This window comes from Gavialis gangeticus, unplaced genomic scaffold, assembly GCF_001723915.1.
Source record: "Gavialis gangeticus isolate Ggan-Ray unplaced genomic scaffold, GavGan_comp1, whole genome shotgun sequence".
Taxonomy (NCBI): Eukaryota; Metazoa; Chordata; order Crocodylia; family Gavialidae; genus Gavialis; species Gavialis gangeticus.
Window position 1 is genome coordinate 11,708,362 of NW_017729018.1, and position 16,808 is coordinate 11,725,169.

The 16,808-nt window shown below is 45.4% G+C and overlaps 1 protein-coding gene across 1 annotated transcript; it reads right to left on the reverse strand.

Annotated features, from left to right (window-relative positions):
• On the reverse strand, nt 1–11,725 carry LOC109294922 (uncharacterized protein KIAA1958 homolog). Its single transcript, XM_019513511.1, has 3 exons — nt 10,364–11,725; nt 7,686–8,877; nt 1–3,607 (listed from the first exon to the last, which is right to left on the reverse strand). Exons 1-3 carry the CDS (start codon nt 10,364–10,366, stop codon nt 2,760–2,762), a joined length of 2,043 nt encoding a protein of 680 aa, XP_019369056.1. The 5' UTR covers nt 10,367–11,725; the 3' UTR covers nt 1–2,759.
• Between the last annotated feature and the right edge of the window lie 5,083 nt (nt 11,726–16,808).

The window sequence follows — 16,808 nt, forward strand, 5'->3', positions numbered from 1 at the left end:
TTGGTTGCTGGATCTCATCTTGCAGAGGAAAGGCTGGCAGTTGAGGGGTCTCTCTATATTGATGCCGAGCCTGTTTGAGACACAATTACATTGGACACTTTTCCTCTGGTTGCATTTCAATGCGAGAACATGTGCTGAATACTTCTGACCATGCCAGCTCGGTGGCCAGCTGCATCCCTGGAAGGGCCCATCTGCACTTAGCCAGGCTAAGGAGCAGCTTGCAGCTACTAGTCCAATTTGAGCCATGAGAAGCCGCAGGACTGCTAGCGCTGCTTCACTGCTGGTGTTGAGTGTCTTGCTGCTTCTGCACATGAAATGGCTCTCCCGTTTATTTGCTCTGTGCCAAGTAGCAATGAAACCCTTGAAGATCCCTCACTTAGGAAATCTAGGCAGAATGCTACCCAGGCAGGCAAAGTGCACTTAACTAGATTTTTAGCTTAGGAGCACCACGGGGATGTGAAAAAATGCAATGCGCTGACAAGTCCTGTACAAACAGGCTGCACCTGAGCCCTCAGTCCAAGCAGGCTAGGGAATGAGGCACAAAGCTTGTTAGAGGAACTGGTGCTGCTCTCCTTATCTTTAGAACTTCTAGACCTCTCCTTAGGTTATAGAAGCATTTGCATCACCTTCATTGCCGTGATACCCGAGCACCTAGCAGCAGGGTGTTAACCTGTCAGGTATGCATCATTTTCTTCCATCCTGTGCCCAGGAGTGAAACTGGACTAGAGCCCTTGGGTGGGTTAATATGTAGAGGCTGCTGTGCCTTTAGTTTGGGAAAGCAAGGTTGAAGTGCATCTTGCCTGAGGCACTTCTTTTCCTGGCCTGTGGGCTGGTCTTTCCAGAAGCCTTGCTCAAAGTTGTCTGTTAACTGTCTGCTGAGCAGGTTCCTCTCATAACAACCCATGCTGATATTTCAGGGATCTGTTTTTTGTAGCCGTGTTTTTGGCTCCTAAAAGGTTAACTGGGCTCTGCTGCCTACTTTATCTGACTATAAGGGAGGCAAGAGGTGATCTTTAGGCGGGGAGGTTTTAAGGGAGTGGGTCTTTGACCATGTGTGAGTGGAGTGGCACCCCATTTCAAATGCTAACTTTATATAGTGCAATGCTGACCTGTTTGCGGAGGGGCCAGACAGTGGATGTAGGGGATGTGCCAGGCAGGGACAAGTCTGAGCCTGTGCCTATCTGCTTAGCTTTTCTGCTTATCTTCTAGGGCTTCTTGACACCCTTTAAAGGATCTCAAGGGCTGAGAATCGCTGTTCTAGGGTGTGCACTAAGCAACCAGGCCTGAAAAAAAGGGATTAAGGCTGATTGTTATCATGTTGTTTTGTTCTTTATTAATAAAACCCAATCCGCCAGGGAAAGGGTTGACTTTTTTGGATTTCATGTGGCTTGCAGATCGGTTTGGCAACGGTCCCTGCTCACGCTGCCTCTTACCCAGAACCTATATGTGCATGTGTGTCTGTGCATCATTGGGACACACACAGTGCCCCAAATTGGTGACAGATTGCTCCGATTCAGGCTTTTGCGATAACACCATGAAGTGCAGGAAAGGCAAGCTAAGATCTTCTAGGCACTTAGCTGAGGAAGTTCAGCTGTCTGTGCCTTGTTGATGGGGAGAGCAATGCTCACTTTATCCTTTGTAAAGGATTCTTGAGATCTACAGTTTAAATGCTGCTGTGGAGGGGACTGGACCCTACCAAAGGAGTGACCCATAGAGATCTTAGGTTTCTGGAGTCTCAGGAGGGCTTCCCACAAAGGGTTCCAGCTGCATGATCTGCTCTGCAGTGCAAATGGGACCCACTTGAAGACAAGTCTGTGGTTGATCATCTTAGTGGAAATGTGATGGGAGCAGTGGGAGTGAACAGGCAAGTCTTTTGGTCCACCTGATTGCCAGCTCTGGGCTACTGATTTCACCTTCTCTGGGGAGGCCGATGCTGATCAAGTCAAACTGAATTTATTAAGAGATGCCAGCAATCCAACAATTGTAACCGGACTTTAAGAAAATACAGACATTGAAGAACTCTGAATAAATCAAAGCATTGGCTATAATCTCCTAAAACAAGAACTGCTAGACTGAAGGAAATAGCTTTTGTTAGAAAACATTTCGCTGGCTTTGGTAACTTCCTAAAACACAGAACGAAGTAAATCTAAGATTCCTTCCCCCTCTTAGAAAAAGAAAAGAGAGAGAGAATTAATTTGAACACTGTTTAAAACACTCTGAATAGCTATAGATTAGTATGTGGCAACCATTGATGGTATTTCATCACTTCCCCTCCTTCCCCAAGCCAACTCCACCTACTTAGCTTTTCCTTATAAAAGGAGATGTTACACAAGACTGCTGCTAAATACAGTTTATAATTGGGTCAGTTCCAGCCCTCCCTAAACCGCACATACCTGTAATTCTTAGCCATATTGTTCAAATATGGGCCCTGTTAACATAAACATTACTCTCTGAGGCACTGAGCTAATAATTCAGCAGAACATTAATGGTTTAAATCTGGGATTATGTTTCATGCTTGCATTGTGTGTTGAATAATGCATTCTGCTCTGGCTCTTGCTATTGATGGAAGCCCTACACTTCATCGGAAAATGAAGGTGATGGTAATTTTAAAGCCAATTTAAAGTCATTATGCCAAACTCCGAGGAAAGGAGCTGTTTCTGTCTACCTATACTAAGTGCTGCCATGTTAAACGATTCTAAAATTACTGGACCAAAAAAAACTTCTCCCAAAATAGGGATGCAGAAATCAAACTGACCCTCTTACTTGGTGGACCTCTTTTCAGATCCTTTAACTTGCTGGATGATGACTTTCATCATTTTTTCCATTTTGGTTTTGGTCAGTGATTTTCTACAGTACCAGATTTGGTCCCATATGGAGCACAAAGGTTTAGGAGAGAGGTAAAATGGATCATGATCGTGAAACATATCCAAAGGCCTCCTCCTAGCGTACTCCTTATAGTCCCAGACAGGACAACTGCCTGGATTATCAGGCTTGGCATATATGCATAGACCTGACTCCTCTGGATTTGCCTTTGCATTCAGATTCTCTTTCCACTCCAAGTACTCTACTCCCTCCTTGTTCTTTTTCAATAAAACCTGCCCCCACCACAGATTCTGGGTCTGATGGTGCGTGTTTGCCCCGAAACCTCTAACAATGTTTACAAGCATTAAGTGCAGGAATCCTTCAGGATGCATTCGGCTGAGTATGCCTTTCTTGCGAAGATCCTCGACGTCTCTATCTGTCAGGTTTTCCAGGATACTCCAGTCTCTCTCCCTCTCTTTTTGTGCTAGTTGCTGGCCTTTCACTTTTAAGGCTTCCTGAGATGCTGCGAATTCAAAGCCTTTCACCACGCTATACTCGTACTTGTGTTCCTTGAGGTACCTCTCTATACTGCTCTGGAAGAAGAATAAGGAGCTGGCCGAGAACTCGGCGCCGTTCTGCTTCCTGACGTTAGTGTAGAACGAGGCTAGGTAATTATCGAGGGCTTCTGGCGGCAGCGTGAAGATCTCCCGCTTTTCAGAGGGGTAATGTAATGCCAGCCAGTCTCTGAACATTTTTATGTCGCTGATGTTACGGATTCTCTTGCTCTCTGACTTCCTCACTACCTCTAAAAGATAAGAGACAACTCTAGAGAGTAAGGGAAATGCAGAGTTGTGTTCACGTACCTCTAAAGGATTAAAGGGAGCAGGATCCCATTAAGTTGGGGTTCTTGTCCTCCTGCCTGCCTCTTCTTGAACTGTTTTACCCCTGCCTGTACTTTGACACCTATGCTGGAATTTCTGCCTTTGCTGCTGCACTGTTCTTCTGCGGGTGGTAGGTAATACGGTGTCCTCGTCACCAGGGAGCCTGGTTTTCTCCGATTTAAACAAATCCCCAATTTGCGGTTTAAAAAAAAAAAGTAATCCCAAATCCAAAATTTTCTGTGGTTTAAAGGAAATGCAACTAATATATAGATATGTATATAGCAGCATTTCATTTTAATTGTGGAAAAATGTGGATTTGGAATTACATTTTTTTTTTTTAACTGAAAATGGGGGGGGGGGGTTTTTTAATTGGAGAAGACCAGGAGCCCTGTGTCACTCAGTGGAGTTCCTGTACCCGGTCATATTGGTTTGAGCTTGTTTTATTCTATGGGAGTAGTGTTAGGCCAGGTGTGAATTCATGCCACTCAGTGGCTTGTAAAATGCATCCCAGCACAGCAATAAGTTCAACCCACCCTCAGCCTTTTAAAATAGGATTTAAGGTGGAACTTGAATTGCCTGCATGTTGGGAATGGGGTGATTTTTACCCAGTCTGATTATGATTCATTGAGGGCACACCCAGACTGCACTTCCTTATGGGTCCAGTCACCTAACTAAGGCCTGCAAGGCTGCACCTCGAATTCCAAACCTTAGCTATCCCAAAAGCAGCAGATGAACTTTCTTCTCCACTTGCAAACACTCAGATGTATATTTTATCATGTAAATTTGGATCAGTGAAGGCAACGGGAGCTGGCCTGCATACAGGTGAAGGTATAAGGCAATGTCTATATGCACCAAATTAACCAAATAAAATGGAGAGAGAGCATAAGCTGTTGTGCAGTCAAGCTCACTTCATCAGATGCTGTGAAAGGACAGGCATGCAGGCCTCAGGATCTGACTTACATGTTCAGAGTGTCATGCTAATCATCATATAGATTATAGTTCACTGTGTGAGCCAGAATGGAAGCTGCTTCAGAAGAGGAGGGAAATACAGCTCTGTTCATGAAACAGAAAATGTTAGCTAAAAGTTAGCCGGAGGGCCTGCAAGTAAAAAAGGGCCTGTCTCTAGTAGGAAAAAGTGAATAAAAACATCTTTTCAAACAGGACTGCCAGGATTCCACCTGAGTTTCTTTCTCAGGTTGTCATGGCAGTAGCACATCCATATCGTTCTAGTTCGGTGTTTTCTAAGAAGCAAATTGCTTAGGGTAAAAATTCACTCCTTTTGCAGAGGGCCAGAATACGATCTAAGCCTTGCTGCCTGCTGCAGATGCCCTAAAGAGTAGGGAGAAACCCATCACAGAAAGTGCACTAGGCATAGGCATATATCTTGGGGGTCTTAATGGATATGGCAGCAGCTTGGTAGTGGGATTCTTGGTAGGGGCAATTGTTGAGGGTGCACGTATCCTGTTTTTTGCCTTTTCTTTTGGATGCAAGGTCTTGTTGTGGTCCATCTCATGTTAGCCACCCTAAAAGTGCATGGTTGTAATGTGAACTAAGGGATGATAACTATACATCCATTTGGTAAGTCACACGTGCAAAAGGTAGCACACCATCTATTATAAGGCATTTTTCATGGCCTTTTGCCTTTGCTGCATGTCTGCATGATCTCACTTCCCTGCACATATTAAACAACCCAAATTTGGTTGTCTTTAGGGTATCCAGGTCTGCATAGATCTTTGTCTTTTCTTATTCCCCCCACCACGCCAGAGTCTGTGCAATAGAGGTGGGCGCAGGGTGGGGTCCTGCAGCTGATGGCTGGGGTTGGTAGCTAAAGCTACTGAGTGGTGTATGCAAAGACAGAAATGGCATGTGAATCAATAAATGCAGAGACTGGAAGCTGAGCTCTGTATTGAGCTGCAAGCCATTTATCTTGCTGTCTGGCAGAAATGATCATTGCAAAGATCCTCTCAGAGGACTTCACAGTGGTGTCTGATGAGAGATGGGTTTGTTTTTTTTTCCCCAATTTCAGCAATATGCATGCAAACTGTAGTTGTGCGTCGGGGTTTTTTATTGTTTGTAAGGCTTTAGCTACACCTAGAATGAGTGAGTCCACATATGGAAGTATTCGGGGAGACCTACTGTGTTTTAAATTCACATCCTACCTCAGTCTGAATAAACTTCCAAGTGAATATGAGCCCTGGAGTGCTATTTCAGCATTTAATTTCTTTTCTTCAAAACAATGTCAAACCTATGGCAGCTTTACTCTATTGAAAGTACCACCTAACTTAACTATACGCTCAGTTTTCTTTTACTGAAATGTGCAAACTTCCCAACAGTGTTACAAGCCCTAACACAGCAAAAGTCTACAATGATTTTTCATTTAGCTCACTTTGTAGGTGCTGGCCTCAAGAATTATACAAATCCAATGAACGAAGCTTCACCATAGCAGCAAGCAATGGCCCAAATATGCTATTTACTGCCAGACATTAAGTCCTAGAGGCTACAGGTTTGCTTCAAAATCCAGATGTGCGTTTCTAGTAAACATCATATTCAGGTTGCTCTTGGTAGCCAGGCTGCAGTTCAATGGAGTCACAATGCTAAGCAGCTGGATGGAGCAGAGCTCCAACTTCCAAAACTGCTTTCCCAATTTTTTTTTTCAGAGTTGTCTGCAAATGTCGACCCACATTCAAATCAGGGAGATGTTCAGCTACTCTGTAATTGTGTGAAACAGTTTGCAAGCACGCTGACGATTACAGGTTCAAATGTTCTTGCTCTTTTTATAGCATCATTAAATATTCGCTTATTTAATGTGCACTAATCGCCAAAGTTGAAGCAATGTATTTTTAATGGGCCACTGATTCCAGTATGCCAGCAGATTAGCCACAGGTGGCAAAAAAACCTGATCATTTAGGAAAGGAAGTGGATCATTTCACTAATGGACTTCCCAATATTTGACAAAAGTGGTATTTGCTTGTTAGACATGCACAGGGTGTAATTATTATGTCTTTTTGTACAGACCGTGATTGTTCATAGGAGGGTTTCAAACAGCCACAAGGCAGGGTTCTCAGTTCTTCGTCCAAGAGCATAGTCTTACCAAGAGTCTTGTGACACCGTGTCATGTAAAAATATCTGATGAAAAGCGGTCTGAGTGGCCTCTACCAAGGAGTGAATTTTACAAATGAAAAATGCTTGAGTATTGTTTGACTACCAGAAACAATAGCTAAACCCACATCCTGGCCAGAACACGTTTTAAATCTCTTTATTAAACTGCATCTATACCTTTTGGGCTCCAAGATGTGGGATGAATCTCTGGTCTCATGCAAGTTTATGGGAAATTTGCCACTGACTTCAGTGGAGGCAGAGTTGCACCTGTGATGTTTGAACTTGGTTTGTTTTTAAAAATCACTTTGTCTTTCTCTTTCCTTCTGAGACCAGAGTTCATGCTCCTGGGTGCCATTAACTGCAAGGACTGTAGTTTTATGTGCAGCTGGTACTATGCATGTGATCAAAGGCCCATGGAGCTAGCATGGTGAAGGCATGCCTGTTTCTGTAGCCAACAGCACATGAGGGAATGATGTGGCTTGTTGCCTTTGACCACAGCCCTACTGAGGAGGTGCCCATTTTACAGCTTGGTTCAGTAGAGAGTGCAGAATAGCCCTCAGTCACATACCCCCAGAGCCCTAGTGAGACTCCTTGACCACACTGCGACACATCTCCCTGAAGCATACTGTAGTAAAATGTAAAGGCCAAAATGTTCAAACACAGGTGCTAATACTAGCCAGCCAAATCTATGTTTGGTCACCCAAACTTGCGGCCCAGTCTTCTGAAATGAGGCTTGTTTGAAGTGCCTAGTAGCACCCAAGGTGCTCAGCACCTCTGAACATCAGGCACTGTTAGGTATCCAAATACAGATATGGGTGGCTGAACAAAGCCACGCAAGGTTGAATACAGCAGCTGAAGAGCTTAAAACCACCCATGTAGGAATAAAACTCCAGACACTCTTACTTTTGTTTGAAGGTGCAGGCAAGCCGTCCTTGGCGCTTTCATTCTCTGGAGCAGGTGAAGCTAAAGCACTTGCTGCGGTCTGGGATCCTGACTGTTTGCTTTCCCCGCCCGGTGTTTCGGCAGCATTCCCGACTAACCCCGTCCCCGACGTAGCGTGCTCAGAAGGGCACAGCTGGTGGACCACGCCAGGTGGTGCAGAGTCACGGAAAGCTCTAAATACAGGGGGCTCAAACGGGGCCCTAGTTTCCATGCTGGGGATGGGAGTTGCTGTTAACTGCTCTTTAGACACTGCTGATTCAGAGGGATTCCCTGCTCCAGAGGTTTTGCTTCTGGACTTAGCAGGAGGAGGAACAATTAAATTCAAGCAGTGGTTTTCCAGGCTCTCTGGACTGCTGCGTTCTAAAATCTCTTGTAAAAAGGGGGTCGTCACAGCCTTCCCTTTGCAGACAGAAATAGATGTCTGGGTGGCCGTATCCTGGCTACTCCCTCTGTTCCTATCGCCTTGCACTTGCAGTTCATACTCAGCCAAGTCTTCTTTATTCTGTGTGTCTGAAAGAATATTCCAATTTATTTTGGGTCCTTCCTCTGCTTCAAACTGTTCCTCATCAGAGATGTCTTGCAGGTCCTCCATGCTTTTTGTCAGCCCGGTACCTTGGTCGGTTGTGGCACGGCTAGCCATTAATAGCATGTTCTGCTCTGCGGTGCAGCGCGGTCTTGTGGAGTTGCTGTCTTTCAGAGGAATAAGTCCACTCTGGTTTTCTGGTGGCACTGCTATATCACATGCTATGAAGCACATATTGGCTTCTTTCTTTTGAGCTATCCCTGGAGATCTGCTGTGGCATCCTGTGCTCTCAGAATCGGCTTTCAGTGAGCTTACCCTGTATCTCTTTTTGCTTAAATTGTGCTCTGTTGAGCAGGAATCAGAGGTTTGGGGCCTCTTCTTCTGTTCTACGCTTTCCTCCCTGCTTCTGAAGTACAGTGCCCTGCCGCAGCGCCAGTGATAGGCATGTCCAGTGACACATATCCATAGAACAGAATTGTCCCTGGTGGGCCGGTCCATGCCCTGTACAATTTCCAAGGCTGGGATTTGATTGCATATTGTTCCATGAGTGTGCGCCCAAGTCACTAAGTTGGTCAGATCCTTGGCAATTGATCTGATGTTGCTGCAGGTTGTATCTTCAAGGTTCTCGTCCTGCAAAGGTGTTTAAAACTGGCTTTAAAATGGGATGTTCATTACAATGGGGCAATAGGAGCTGCTGTCTAGCATCTTGCTAATTTTAATCACTTTAACCAAATACTTGATGGCTTTTTTTCAAGCTGTTTGTCAAAAAACTTAATTTCCAAACTGTAGGAGCTCATTTGTGATGATCTCTGAATGATGAATTTCACAATAAAGCCAAATGCAACTTGTTATATTATGATATTGGAAATATGAATGGAAGATTGTTTTCGAATGTGAAAGTATAAGGTAGTATTCCAGGTCAGTATTCAACCAATTTGCTCCCCCGAAAACAATATCTTCATCAATGATCTGGAAGATAGGATGCTGTGCACCCTCAGCAAGTGTGCAGTTGACACTGAGTTGGGGGGAGTAATAGATATGCTGGAGGGCAGGGCTAGGATTCAGAGTGACCTAGACATGTTGGAGGATTGGGCCAAAAGAAATCCCACGAGGTACAATAAGGACAAATGTAAAATCCTGTACTTGGGATGGAGCAATCCCATGCACCAGTATAGGCTGGGACTGGTTGGCTAAGAAGCATCTCTGCAGAAAAGGTCCTGGGGGTGACAGTGGATAATAAGCTGGACATGCGCCAGAAGGCTGATGGCATCCTGGGCTGCATTGGTAGGAGCTTTGCCAGCAGATCGAGGGAAGTGATTCTTCCCCTCTATTCTGCACTGGTGAGGCCACACCTGGAGGACTGTGTCCAGTTTTGCCCGCCTCTTCCCCACTATAGAAAGGATGCGGACAAATTGGAGAGTTCAGCAGAGGGCAGCAAAACTGGTTCAGGGGCTGGGGCACATAACTTCTGAGGAGCGGCTAAGGGAATCAGTCTGGAAAAAAGAAGCCTGAAAGGGGATTGAATAGCAGCCTTCAGCTCCCTGCAGGGGGTTACAAAGAGGATGGAGCTGGGCTGTTCTCAGTGGGGGCAGAGGACAGGACAAGGAGCAATGGGTTCATGTTGCAACAAAGGAGGTTTAAGTTGGATGTTAGGAAAAAACTTTCTCACTAGGAGGGCGGTGAAGCACTGGAACAGGTTACCCAGGGAGGTGGTGGACTCTCTAACCTTGGAGGTTTTTAAGACCCAGCTAGATGTAGCCTTGGCTGAGATAATGTAGTTGAGGATAGTCCTGCTTTGAGCAGGGGGCTGGACTAGAAGTGACCTCCTGAGATCCCTTCCAGCCCTCATTTCCTATGATTCTATGATCTTTGTAACTAAAAATAATTTCCTTTATAAAGAATCCCCCTTGCTGTGAGGTACTTTCTCATCGTGTACAAGATTGTATTTGTTGCAACAATTTTGTAAAACTACTCACAAGCAGCACATTTTACATTTTACCTATGGGGAAAAAAAAGATGAAATGGTCTCTAAAAGAATTAAAGTCAAGTTCAATAACATATGCAAAGCTAATTAATGATGTCCAATGAGCTATACTAAACTTGTCAGTGTACTCACCATGCTGCTGTGGAATATGCTATTCTGGTAGAAAACACTGTCTGTCGCTTAAATACTCCTCCTTCCCTTCACAGAACCTAGAATGAGCAGCATATATATTTCATTTTTCTATTTTGAGTGACAGCTCCCAACAAACGTCTCATATTGAGCAAAGATTGAGTGGTTCCACTCCTGCAAATACTCTACTAATGTGAGAAGCAAAAGTTTTTTTGGATTTAGGTGGTACCTTTAATGGGACTAGCTGTATAGAGATGGACTTACTAATGGGAATAATTCCATTAGGTTGAGTGGGACTAAACAGAGGAGAAGCTACTCATGTAAATCTCTGGTACACTCTAGGGACCTGATCCTGCAATCAAAATCAAAATAAAGCATGAATTATACATATGGAATATTTAAAATGCTTCTCTGCACTACCTAAAGCCCAAACAGAACAGCACTGTAGCCTTTAATTCTTCAAGCAGGAACAGAAGTATAAGTAATTAGAAGCAAAATAGACTTGCCCTATTATTTAACTTTTTTTGAAGGGAAATTTGATGGTGGAGGTACTTTAAGGTATTGTCTGTTTCTCTCTATGTATTTAAGCTCGTGTTTGGGAGGAAAAAAACCTTCAGTCTACATAAAGCTTCTTTGAAAATCCTAAGCTTGATAAATAGAAGCATGTTCTCTATCCTTGCATGGAGAGCTGGTGAATTAACTCAAATAAGTTACTGTGATGGAGTGACGCCAAGAGGCATCAGCACAGAAGGGCCGGACCGTGCTTGATGCTGTAGAAAGTTACAGGTCATGACTGGGATCCCTGCATCACAGAGCTTGCAATCTGTCCTGTACCTTGTGCATTTAATGCTGGTAAAAGGTACTAGACTGAAAGCATTGGAGAAAGAAATCTGCTGTCTACTCATCCAACTGTCAAGTTGATCGCTGTCCCCAGGGTGACATTTCACTCTGGTGAGAAAAAAGCCTGTATTTGCTTTGCAAAGGATGCATGTTGCATCCTTTGCTCTCTGAACAAGGGCAAGTGTGCAGAAAGGAAGGAATTTATTCCCTCGGCTGATGGAAATGGAGCATCTGTTTGTTTATTATGAATACAGTGTCTAAGGGGGTTTATGGCATGGATACATCAGTTGAATTCAGGAAAAGCCTGCCTGCATACAAGCAGGAAAGAGTACAATGGTTTTGGATGGCTGTTCATCTCCCAACACCTAAGGGACAATGCAAGGGTCATTTGCTTTGATGTTCCACCCTTGACCCCCTGGTGAGCTCACCAGGCTGGTTTTGGCCAAAAGATTCAGGAAGAGAAGACATAGGACTGCTGCCTGGATGAAAATGAAGCCTCTGTTAGTCTGTGGGGTTATCGACTCAAACGTGCCAGCAGGGAGAGAGGGCTGAATAGGTCAAGCCTTCATCTGCATGTGGCTATATTGACTGTGCTCCCTGGTATCATGTTTACACGTGTGCCTGGGACCGTAGCACATTGAGCTGGGGTGCCGCAGCCCTGGCTGGCAGGGGGCCCAGGCAGTCAGTCTGCCAGCCCGGAGCTGCTCTACCCCAGCTCAGCGTGCTGCAAAGGGGCTGGCTGGGGCACGATGGTGCTACTGCATGGGGCTAGCAGGCAGGTAGCACCCTCATGCCCCAACCTGCCCCAGTCATCATCTACACATGTGTTGCAGCAGAGTAAATAACTCCACTATAGGATAGTACTTGAGTCGGCCAGTACAGTGGATTTAATTAGTTTATTCTGGCTCCTCTGCCAGGGGGCAGGTGCAATGGGGGAGAGCAGCTCTGCCACCCCTGGTGGCCAGGAGGCAGAACTGCAGGGGCAATTGCTGTGGCTGGCATGGGGCATCGGGCGTGGAGGGTGCTGCATGTTATTGAATACCGGACGGAGGAGCCCCTTTCTGCTGTGTTTTAGCCTCAGTAGTTGAGTGCTTGGGGCACGTGCCCAAGAAATGGGGGGCTGGGGTCCTAGATCCACACCCCCTGTTGCTCAGGGGGCGTTTGAACCTGTATCCCTGACTCTGTGCTTCAGCCGCCAAACCACAAGCCAGGCCCTCTTCCTATGCTTTTTTTGGGGATGGCCCCTTGGGCAGCCAGGAGGAAGAGAGCAGGACATGTGGGTCAGTGAAACGGGCATTGGCCTGGGTTCTAGCTTGCTCCTAAGGGGGTAGAAACGTCCCCATTGCATTGTCCTCCAGGGACAGCTAAATGCAAGGAGCCAGTGGCTCAGCTAGGGACAAAAGCCACCAATTCAATGACAGATAGCCAAGTGGAAAAACAAATGAATTTCCAACTGCTCAGCAAAGCAGCAGCCAACGGGGAAACCAAAAAAAACCCCAACTGAAACCTCAGCCCCCAAGCCAGATCACCGGTTATCTCCAGTCAAGGGAGAGGCTGCGGGGGGGGGGAATTCTCTCTCGCTGAGTGTATTTTACCTCCCGGCAGGAAAGGGATAACGGTCATGAGAACTGTTCCTGTTTTGGAGCGCAAATTGTTGTGCATTAGCAAAGCCCGCGTCCCCATTCCTTTGCAAAGCTCTCCTGTTCCAATGTCTTTCGCTACTGCCTTCCCAGATGTTCCTATTTATGGTTTCTTCTAAGGCTGGGAGGGATAATTTTAGCTTAGAAGGCTGTTTGACATGTTCTATGCAAGCTGGGTGGTTGAACCACACATAAGACTGGGATTTGTGAAGGCGCTTCTCAGCGAAAACCAGTGGCTCCTTTTGAAAAATGCTACACTTAAATGGTAGCAAAAATCATGTTGAAACCTGAGTTTTATACCAGTTCAGCAAATGTATTTTGAGTGCAGGTTCTGGCTGTCTACAAGTCTAAGTCTGAATCCACCCTGCTTCTGGATCCATTCTTGCCCGTTGGCCTGTTCCTGTTCTCTTGTGACGCCCAGGCAAGCCAGGCCTCTGACTTCCTTCTGCCCGAGTAGTTTTTTCCCCAAAGGGTTGGATTGTCTGGACAGAGAAAAGGGAACTCTTATGCCAATGCTCTGGCATTTACAGCTACTGTACTGTGGGAAGAAGATAATAAAAAGAAATTTTGCCTGGTCATAAGGCCATGAAATTTCTGACTTGGCAGCTGAACTTCTTGATTTCTATTGTAAGCTTCCTAAATGGGACTCTTTCATCTCCCTTTATCTCGAAAAACATGCTTTTCCCTTTCCGGATCTTTCTTCTAAAAAGGCTTTTTCTTTTTATAGTTGGCTTTTAATGAAAGTCCAGCGACCCACTAAAATAACTTTCCAGCCCGTGCCTGCTCTTGCATGGGGAGTTAGCATCGGAGAAGCCAGTCAGTGGAGTTACTCTGGATTTACACCACTGTTAACCGAAAGGATGCATTTGCCTTAAATACATGACATTCTCAGCTAGTACAAATCAGCATTACTCCTTGAGCATAGTCAATATAGCCACGTGCAGATGAAGGTAAGGCCCTATGCAGATTTTGTGGCTGTTTTAGCAGCACTGCAACTGCTAGTGATGATGTGGCATTTTAACGATCTTTCCAGGAAGCTCTCCAATCCGGTGACGGGCTCTGAACAGAACTGACATCTTTGTCCGGGAATCCCAAAGTGTTCTTGGTAACCCACTATAGTTAAATGACCCCTCCCCTCAGTTAAATAAAAATGGACCTCCCAGCTGCTGGATTGTGCCTTTTGACCAGCTTAATCTGCATAATCAAACTGACACAATGTCAGCTGCTGATTTGATGACTCGTTAATCCCTGTATCCTAGAGAATTTAGCCTGGTATTTTCAAAGGAATACCTATCTCCTATGGCTTTTCAATGCCACTAGGACATCAGCGTACAGCGATCCCGCTCTCAAATCTCTCTCTGCCTAAATTTTCAAAAGCTACTAGTAATTCAGGATATCATATCACCGTTTCTCCTTGTGTGCATCCAGGTTCAAAGGGACCTGGTTTTTACAGGGCAGGCATTCAGCACATCCTGAAGATGGTTTTCTTGCAAGGTAGGGGGGACCCAAGGCACCCAAAAACACTTTTGAAAATGTGAGCCTATGTAATTTACTGTTATAAGTAGAAGGGGAGGCCTGTATATTGTTCATGGTATGCTGAAGACCCTTAAATCTGCTATAATGCACGTAGACTTATGCCAGCAGCATAAACGGAAAAAGGACTCTTTGTATAGATGTACAAAAAGCCCATCAGTGACCTTGTCTTCAGTTTAGTTCCTTTCCCCTCCTACTCCTGATAATCTTGGTTCTGTTTCTTTTGCCTATTTTGCAGACTAAAAGTTCAGCTGTCAGGCACAATACCAGCAAATGCACGAGCTGGGAGCATGTCAACCTCCTGACGAGATGACACGGGAAACGGGAACAATTCGAGTTGGAAAAACAGGAAACCATTCACCATCCAGCAAAGCCCAGTGAGGGAGGACCAGTTCCCTTTGCACGTGCCAGCTTAGAGACAGACACAGACCAAACTTTTAGCTAATGCTAGTTCACAGAGACCTCGCATACGTTCTTCGTCCAGGAGTCCAAACATATTCCCAAAGAACAGGGCCCTAAAACCTATTTTTCATCGGTTACCCCATCCTCTTCCCCACCATTCCTCTGCATTATGTCTCCTCCCCTAAGGGTCTTCATTCCAAAGCCAAGATCCGTGCAATGTGATCTTAAGCGCTGGGGTAAACTGTATTTAGACAAATCTAATGGAAATCTGCAGCTGGTTGGCAGAGGAGAGCCTGGATCCGATAGTCGGTAATGAGCCACTAAAAACAGATGTAGTAAAGGAGAAAAATAATTTTAAAACATTGAATGATATAAATAGAACCTAATATTTAACCCCCACAGGGGAGGAATCACAAGGAGTTGAAATGAAAAGGAAATTAGTTATGGAGCACATGCTCTGAGCCTTTGGCTTAAAAAAATCTAAAAGGGAGACAACTGATTCTGACCCTCCAAATTCCTACTGCCACGTGGGGCCTAGTCACCCATTACCCGGAAAGTTGCAGGATTAGATCCTGCATTTGAAAGTCACGTTCTTTGTGGGATCAGATCCTTACTCTGCACGGGAGAAATGTGAAGGTCCAATCCTGCGTGCCGCTCTGTGTGTGCAAACTGCAATGCAGGCAGTGGCCCAACTCTATTCTCCTACATGCAAATAGTAGAAGAGCAGGAAGAGGATGCAGGATGTCAGAAGAGCGCCTAGACGTGTTGTCTGCTCTCCTGATTCAACAAGCAACCCAGAGAGGTGGTGGATGCTCCGTCCTTGGAGGTGTTTAAGACCCAGTTGATTCAAAAACCTGAGGTTCTTTGGAAGAGTTTCATGGCTTCAGCGCTTGACTCATGAACACTCGGGGCTGGCCAGCCTACAGCAGCGACTGGCCTGCTAAGAACACAATCCGATAACTTGAATTTTAAAGTGTCCAGAAGAGAGACCTCAAACAGGTTTTCCACCAGAGGGTGCTAAACTGCTAATAATGCTGGGACTCAGACAAGAAGAGCAGCTTGATTCCAGTCGTATTTTAGGCGTATGCCCAACCCAGATATCGAAAGCATGCCCTTTGTGTGGGCCAGGTTGGCAACAGGCTTTACACATCCATCCCCCTAACCTCAACCCTGGTCAAGCCCACGCCGGTCGTGGTGCTGGCCATGACCTCAACAATGCGGCAGAGAAAAGCTTGCTTTGAATGCACAGATTCATCTTCTCCTAAATTTACGTGCTGCAGGGGTAAAAATACCATCCCTGTGCATTGCCTCCAGTGTTGTAAAACAACAAGGACCTGCAACACCCTGGAAATAGCAATAATTAGTGCGAAGTTCTAGACCGAGGTCTCCGGGCCTGCCAAGATGCTTACTCCACAGGAAGCTAAAAGTACAGTTCAGCGTTCAGTTTTAGCAGAGCACAGAAACATTGCCGTTTATAAGCCGGGGATGAGAGTGGTTCATAGCTTGTGTGTCTGTCTCTTATCTGCCTGACACTTGGCCTAAAAATTCCTGTCTGGAACTGCCCATCCCAAATCGGAAACAATCCACCCATAATTGCGTCGTCTTATTTTATGGTGGCTAAAAAACCAGTATGGTTTCCGATATTACTCGGCGATTCTTTCTCCAGTTCATCTAAGATAGTGAAGTAACAAAGGCCATTTTCTGCTAATCTATTAACAAAGGAATGAAACGGCGCTGGAGGCAGCATGGTCCAGTGGCTCTGTTTTGACTCCCAAGGACGTGTCCTGTGACTGAGGGCAAAGTGCTCCCTCTACTCTGTGCCTTGCTTTCCCCATCAACAAGCAGGGGGAGGAGAAGATGTCCTTGCTGAAACACTGAGTGATGAGTGAAGATGCACTGTGGATACCAGTGAGACTTTGCAATCTAAATTTTCAGCTGCCTTTTTGAGTCTTCAGTGATCTGCTCCCGCCAGGAACACTTCAAATCTGTTTTATCACAGGTGACTCAGTATGGGGATTGGGGGAGGGCGCATG

Bases quoted from the DNA above. Each gene is read 5' to 3' on its own strand.
- LOC109294922 (XM_019513511.1), bottom strand. The intron at 3,608-7,685 runs GTAAGAGTGTCT...CTTATCTTTTAG, and splicing joins GCCTGCACCTTCAAACAAAA to AGGTAGTGAGGAAGTCAGAG.